The following is an 8,019-nucleotide window of genomic DNA, read 5'->3' on the forward strand; positions in this document are numbered from 1 at the left end:
TCTCAGCTTTACTGAAATTCTGTATCTTAAAAATTGTCAGTTTCAAGGTTTAAAGTAGGTGATGTGATACGAAATTTGCTATAATATTAAGATCAGAAGATACTTTTGACTTCTTGGCCTTCACAGGGACTTGTTCAACACGAATTTACCTTGTTGCCTATAAAACGTTTCCCTTTTCCCTTTTTTTCCTCCCTCAGATCCTACTGTAGTTATGTGAAACTTATGTGAAGTTGCACTGATATAAATTTTTATGAACCTTTTTTGCAAAAAAATCTAATGCCTTCAGTTCCTTGAGTTTATATATTCAAGTATACTAATTGAATTACCATTTTCTTGTCATAATGATTATGCTTTTATTTCTAAAACAGTAAGAAATTTTTATGTGTTTATTGGGGGAAAATAATAACATCTACAAATAGAAGTTGATATGCTTTATCATTGAGAAATTAGTCCCTAAAATTGAAATTTTAATGTTAAAAGAAAAAAACAAGGCATTAGAACTGTGCCTAAAACTGTCTTTAGTCTGACCCTTACAGAAGTGAACATTCGGTTTTTATACCTTTTTACACCAAATACTTTGTCTTATGTACAGTAGGCCCTCAATAAAGAAAACGTTTGTAGTGAAAAACGGAATGAAACACGCCCTTCCATTAATCATAGAAATTCTTTTCAAATTGCTAGAAAATGTAGTTNATTTGTTTACTTAAGATTTAAGTAATTGACCCATTCATTTATAGATGACTTCCTTGTGGAATATGATCATTTGATTTTCATGGTAGTAGCTATCCTAGAAAAGTTCTGCCCAATAGAACCTTTCTGTGATGGTGGAAATGTTCTGTATCTGTGATGTCCGGTAGAGATGCAGCTCGCTACCTGCGGCTAATAAGCACTTGAAATGTGGCCATTATGAATAAGAAACTGAAGGTTTAATTGTATTTCATTATAAGCAACTAAACTTGTAAAAGCCACCTGTTTGATGCTCGCGGCTGCTGTACTAAACAGCAAAGATCCACCTACTTTATTTTCGTGTAGTTTTCCAAGTCATAATAAGATCATTTTCTAGGTAAGTGTTCTAATTTCACCCACAATATTTGGTAAAACTCTTTGAAACCTACGGTAAAAACAGTAATACAAGAGGTAAAATTGACTTACTAGAGTTTCAAAATTTTGACTGAGTTGTTTGCACCGTCAAGATCACAAAACTCATTTTTATAGAATTATAAATTCAAAAGAAATCATTACTGTTACAAGGNGGGCTCGAACCCTCGAACCGTGAGATCATGACCTGAGCCGAAGTCGGATGCTTAACCAGCTGAGCCACCCAGGCGCCCCAGTTTATTTTTTGAGAGAGAGAGAGAGAGCAAGCAGAGGAGGGGCAGAGAAAGGAGGAGACTGAGAATCCCAAGCAGGCTTTGCACTGTTAATGTGAAGCCTGAGGTGGGGCTTGAACTCAGGAACCGTGAGATCATGATGTAGGCTAAAACCAAGAGTCGGATGCTTAACCGACTGAGCCACCCAGGTGTCCCTAAGACTGTTTTTTTGTATTTGATTTTGGTTGCATTTCTGTGAAGCATTAAGGTTCCTATATTGAGCATTCCACACACCATGTCTCCTCATTTCTGGAGGGGATTTCATTCTAAAGAGAAATGTGTATTCTAAGGACCCATGAACTGATGCCCATTTTAAGATTGGTCCATGTAAAGCTTTTGTTCATTTTTAAGCAGCTGATTTAGAAGAAAGTTTTAATGAACATGAACTGGAGCCCTCATCACCTAAAAGTAAAAAGAAAAGTCGCAAAGGAAGGCCACGCAAAACCAATTTTAAAGGGCTGTCGGAAGATACCAGGTCTACATCCTCTCATGGAACAGATGAAATGGAAAGTAGTTCCTACGTAAGTAGGAAAATGTGAGATTTTTACTTCTGTTGCACCATGAATATTTCATTTAAACTGTGTTTATAGGTAAAAGCTCATCATATGAAATGTTAACTAAGCTTGAGGGTACTGATAGCATATTTTGATGGATCTTTTTTTTTTAAGTGTTTTTTTTTTCCTTTTACATTTGCAGAGAGATAGATCTCCACATAGAAGCAGCCCTAGTGACACCAGGCCTAAATGTGGATTTTGTCATGTAGGGGAGGAAGAAAATGAAGCCAGAGGAAAACTGCATATATTTAATGCCAAGAAGGCAGCTGCACATTATAAGTGCATGGTAAGCATGGTTCTTTTTATGTGCTTTTAAACCCAAGTTTTTTTGAAAGGCATTTAGCTAGTAACCAAATATGGTACTTTTCTCTCCAGCGTCAGTGGTTTTGAATTATGAATAGTATATCCTGTAGTCCCAAGTCTTCATTAACTTTAGGGTTTAAAAAATAGAGCCTTACCATCTTCTAGACAATTGATTGTTAACTATTTTATAACTGTACAAATTTCAGCTTTATAAAGCTGTCGTGAAAGAGGTGTTCAGCGTCCGCTACAACCTTGTAAATATCTGTGTTCTTGTCCTTCACACATTGTATTGCAGTTACTCATTTGTGAGCCTTTTTCCCTTAGTAGACTCTTAATTCTTTGAAGAGAAGAACTATCTCTTTGCATCCTTAGATCGAAGTCTGACATATAGTATATATAAACATTTTTGGGTTTGATTATATTGAATTATTCATCCCATTTATGATTAGCGTTTAAAAATTATATTTTTGGGATGCCTGGGTGGCTCAGTTGGTTAAGCGTCCGACTCTTGATTTCAGCTCAGGTCATGATCTCGAAGTTCGTGAGTTTAAGCCCCACGTCGGGCTCTGCACTGACAGTGTGGAGCCTGCTTGGGATTCTCTCCCTCTCTCTCTCTGCTCTTCCCCTGCTTGCTTGCTCACTCTCCCTCTCTCTCTTTCTCAAAATAAAAAATTAAAAGAAACATTTAAAAAATAAGGTTATTTACATCAGAGGTTCTTGACTAGATATGTGTATCAGATTTACCTTGGGAGCTTTTTCCGAAATATGCAGCCCTGCACTATATCCCAGACATGTCTAGTTACAAAAATTCCCCAGGTATTTTTGATCTACACCTGTGGTTGAAATTTGCCAGTTTAAACTATTTTTTAAAACTTTGTGGAAACTAGAGGCACTGGGTGGCTCAGTTGGTTAAACATCCGACTCTTGATCTCAGCTCAGGTCTTGATCTCAGGGTTGTGAGCTCAAGCCCTCCGTTAGTCTTCATGCTGGGCCTGAAGCCTACCTAAAAAAACAAAACCAAAAACCTTTGTGGAAATGTAAAACAATTGAGATGACAGGGTAACATTGTTGAAATCTGCATTGTTGAATGAAATATTTAATCTTGGCTTCACACTGGCAGCATTAGTTTTATTTCATTGTCCTTATTTTGGGTTATATTTTAATCAGACATGAATGTATTAAAAATATTTGAGTCGGTACTTGATTGTTAAGGAAAAGTCTTCTTTCTCAGGATATTGAAGTAACATAACACATTTGCTATTACGTTGTTTAATTTCTTTCTCATGAGGATTCTGAATGTTAAATGTTCCTGCATTTTTCTTTTCTAGTTATTTTCTTCTGGCACAGTGCAGCTCACAACAACATCAAGAGCAGAATTTGGAGATTTTGATATTAAAACTGTACTTCAGGAGATTAAGCGAGGAAAAAGAATGGTCTGTGGTTTTATGTTTATGCTATGCAACGTTACTCTTCTGACTTTCTCCTTTAAACTTAGAACACATCTCAAATTTATCCAGTCATCAAAAAATTTAATATAAAGTAGTACATATGTTAAAGCAAGTATCTATTTGACTTATTTGTAATATAATAAAGGATGCTGATGTTACTGAAACTTACTCCTCTTTCTATGTACCTTCATTACTTCAGAGAATTAACGCTGAGATTTATATTTCAAGGTATCTGAGGGTCTTTTAATAAAATAAATGAAGATGTGAATGTGACACACCTAATTAAGTTTAAAATGTTATATTATTTAAGTTTGCTTAAAGAACAACTCCATAACCCTACTAAAGCATTGGGAATTTGCCCATGTTGTTATTTATTTATTTTTTTAATAAAAGGAAAAGATTTTTTTCAGAGCCTTCTGTTTAGTTAAATTTCACAAAAGCAAACAGTTATGTCTCTTAAAATGTTTATCATAGCTTTAAAGTTTTCTTGATAAAATGTGCGTAAGTCTCCTGTTTTTAAACATACTGAATCACTAATAAATAGCTTTAAGAAATATTGGCATCTTTATTGATCACTTACTCCTTTACAATTGATGAATATTGCAAAATGTCAATGGAATGCAAATCTTTTCTTTAAGACAGCAATTGTCTCTAGAGAGGACTTTAATTGAGAACATTGTTTAATTGTGAAAATTTTCAAACTGTCAAAATTAGACTAGTAACACACGTCTGTCCATCACCTTGACTCATCAGTTATCAAGAATTTGCGGCACTCGTTTCATCTATGCCTTTTATTCTTGTTGCTTGAAGTGTTTTAAAGCAGAGATGAGACTTCATATCATTTCACCTCTACATATTTCAGTATGTATCTCTTAAAAGTCGGACATTCTCTTACCTCACCACAGTGTCATTACACCTTCTAAATTAACAATGAGTCCTCGGTGTCATTTAATACCCAGTTCATATTTGTATTTCCCCAGTTGTCTCAAAACTATCTTTTTAACGTTGATTTGTGTGACTCAGAATCCAAAGGACGACCACACATTGCATTTGGTCGTTCTGTATCCTTTACGTAATATAGGGTGCTTCCCCGCCCGTGTCTCTGTGGTTTCTGTTTCTGTGTTGTTGCACGCCATTGGCCTGTTGAAGAAAATGGGCTGACTGTCCTGTAGAATACCCATATGTCTTATTTGTCTGTTTGCTTAGTCGTGATGCCATTTAACTTTTCCCTCTATCCGCCAAATTGTCTTTTAAAGTGGAAGTTAGATGTAAAGGTTTGATTAGATTCGGTGTCAAGATTTTGGGGGGTAAGAATACTTCACAGGTGGGACTGTGTCATCCTTATTTTATCACATCAGACTGGTCATAATGTCTGGTCCTTGCATTTGGGTGGCGAGTGTAACCCCTGCCCCTCTGTTGTGCGTCCCCCTTTGGCTTTTCATCCAGTGGTTCCAGGCTTTGCTGAGCTTTATCTGTTAGAAATGACCCTTTGTGCAACTGCAGCTTTGAAGGCGGAAGATTGTTGATATGAGCTATTCCATCTAAATCCAGTTCAGTCTATTCATACTTTGATTACTCTTTTAAAGCCGAAACTCAAAATCAGCACGTACAGTACTACAAACATATGTAAGGGGAACTTCTCTCCAACGTGTCACACCACGCGGTGTTGTTGTGTCGTACAGCTATAAATAGGTGACCAGGATAACAGGTCTGTTCTCCCGGTCAACTTATTTACCTCTACATGGTGGAATGTTAGTGTACACACTAACCTAGCCTTTTCCTGGGTACGCTCCAAAGGAAATTAGGCCATCGAGATGCTCCCCGACCCCTCCAAAAATAAAAGGGCATCTGGAGTTCAGTAATTTGGGAACTATTTCCTACACCCTCCTTCTTGCAGAAAGGCTGTGAGAAGTTCTGCAATCAAGCAATCTGTTGCATTCCTCCAACTTACTTGACTATGAACCTCTTTTGTCAACAACCACCCTTTTAATCTCAGGACATTCTTGAGGCAAGGCAGATCTAGGCCAATTTGTGATGTCTTGAAAAGATTTCAGCCCCATTAGACTCCTTCTGCCCTTTTACCTACTTGGTAGCAATCCCTCCATGGGGAATTGCTTTCCTGTCTTCTCATTCTTTAGTAATAATAGCAAAGGACCTAGTCCCACGGAGGAGGAGAAGCCAGCCACTAAGATCTAGAATATCATTTTTTTTGTGTGTTTGGCAGTATTCAGGAATATCTTGTCAATGTTTAGATGTCAGATCTTGGAAGGTTAGTATAGGTAAATAATGGGAACATCAGGAAGTGACTTAATATCAGAAAGTGTGGTTTAAATTGCAGCATGATTTACTGTATATGCTAAACAGTAAGTTTGGTGTATTCTTTTTCCATAGAAAACTGGCTGTTTTCTTTGTAAACTGGAATGTTTGGCTGAAATATGGCTAAAATAGAATAAATAAGGTTGCAAAAACTTTGAAATACTGCTTATGATTATTCTTTTTCTTCCCTTAAACAGAAATGTACACTTTGCAGTCAGCCCGGTGCTACTATTGGATGTGAAATAAAAGCCTGTGTTAAGACTTACCATTACCACTGTGGAGTACAAGACAAAGCCAAATACATTGAAAATATGTCACGAGGAATTTACAAGTAAGAGAACAACAATTGTCCATTTTCTTTAACTTGTCAGTAAGTAACTACCCTTAAATAGACGACATTAGTCACTCGGTCACTATTCCTAGATGGTATTTAGCCAAGTGTAGAATACTTAGGACTCTATATAATGAAACAAGTACTATGACTGGCATTTTCCTCTGACTATACATCCCCGGATTAGCATTCATTCAGCCAGTGTGTATTATGCTTACTAAGTGCCAGGTATTGTGCTAGGAGCTGGGCATACAGTAGTGATCAATACTCATACAGACTATGTCCTCGTGAAGCTTATAGTCTAGTGGGAGAGACACATCAACTAAATGGCCACATAAATAAATGTATAATTGCAAACTACATTAAGTGCTAGAAAGGATACATTACAAAGCACTACGAGAATGTATAACAAGGAGGAGCTGACCTCGCCTGTAGGAGGAGAGTGTTTAGGAATTTCCTTAAGGAAATGGAACTTGAGCTGAGATAGGAAGGGCGTAGATCAATGTGGGTGTTGGGACAGTGTTCTAGCCAGAAGGAACAGCGTGTGCAAGACCCTGAGATGGAACCGAAGCAAGGGTGCAGACGGGAAGGTGAGTCAGGAGGCTGCTCAGGGAATGATGATAACACAAAGGTTTGGAGATTTGGGATTTCTGTCCTCTGTTTTGTGGGTCTTCCGTGTCCATGTACATCTATAATGGTTCCCTTCGTTTAACTGAATGGAGAATAAGTTGGTGGGGGTCCGTGGATTTTGGACCTGCCTTTGCGAGTTGTAAACACTTCCTACCATTCCCAGGATGCGATAAGCCGGTGACTGAACACTCTACTATTTTGTGTACAAAGCAATTTATATAAGCAGTCACCACATATTTGGGCGATTGGATGAGGTGCTGATGCTCTATTATAAAACTTGCCAAACTTGGTTTAAGAAGGAGGGCAGGAGATGTTTTTCAAGTGAGTTCTGTCAAGCCTTTAAGGAACAGGAATTCTAATATTTAAAGACGTCCAGCACATGGCAAAAGAAGGAAAACTTCATTCATTCTATGAAACTTACATTACTTGTGACACCAAACCTGACAAAGAGAGCATGTAAAACAAAAACAAGAAAGCTATAGACCAAATCTTGCTTTTATAAATAATATACCAAATTCCTAAATAAAATGTTAGAAAGTCAAGTCCAGAGCTGTATTCTAACAATGTAAAGACTGTTCAAAATTAGGAAATATATTAGCGTGAACCATTATAACTAATAAAGAAAGATCCTATCGCCTTTCTGGTGGATGGTGAAAAGGCATTAGATGACATTCAACATCCACTTCTGAATTTTAAAGTAAGGAACCAAGAGTGCCCTTGGGCAATGAGGAGTCCTAACGGAGCATTTATGAGAAAACAGCAGCAAAGAGCTTTATTAAAGTAAAGGGACCATGGTTCTTAATCAGGGCTGAGCCTCAGACCCACCCGAGGATGGAGAAGGCCCTCTTTAAAAATGTAAAAATGTTCATGCCTGGCTCCACCATCAGAGATTTTAAATTCACTAGGTAGAAGCCCAAGCCATGTTTCTGGTGACCCCTCCCCCCGCCCCAGCTCATTCTCATGTTCGTCCATAATTGAGAACCGCTGTGCCAGTACCCTTTCGTTCAGATGCAGGCACAAGACACGGGCACTATCACCAGTGCTGCTTTTCAGCGCTTTTCAGTAAT

The 8,019-nt window shown here is 37.6% G+C and overlaps 1 protein-coding gene across 5 annotated transcripts in view; it reads left to right on the forward strand.

Moving 5' to 3' along the window:
- The window catches only part of PHF6 (PHD finger protein 6), a 42,301-nt gene that overhangs the window by 25,574 nt on the left and 8,708 nt on the right, over positions 1-8,019 (forward strand). For 3 of the 5 annotated variants that reach the window (XM_077760820.1, XM_077760821.1, XM_077760823.1), the window contains 4 exons: positions 1,722-1,891; positions 2,067-2,210; positions 3,556-3,660; positions 6,189-6,322. In XM_077760820.1, the coding sequence (XP_077616946.1) occupies positions 1,722-1,891; positions 2,067-2,210; positions 3,556-3,660; positions 6,189-6,322 (553 nt within the window). Of the gene's footprint in view, positions 1-1,721; positions 1,892-2,066; positions 2,211-3,555; positions 4,133-6,188; positions 6,323-8,019 lie in introns of those variants that run through there. The other 2 variants (XM_077760822.1, XM_077760824.1) reach the window with 2 other exon arrangements.

The sequence above is a fragment of the Crocuta crocuta genome, unplaced genomic scaffold, assembly GCF_008692635.1.
Source record: "Crocuta crocuta isolate KB4526 unplaced genomic scaffold, BGI_CrCroc_1.0 scaffold475, whole genome shotgun sequence".
Classification (NCBI taxonomy): domain Eukaryota; kingdom Metazoa; phylum Chordata; class Mammalia; order Carnivora; family Hyaenidae; genus Crocuta; species Crocuta crocuta.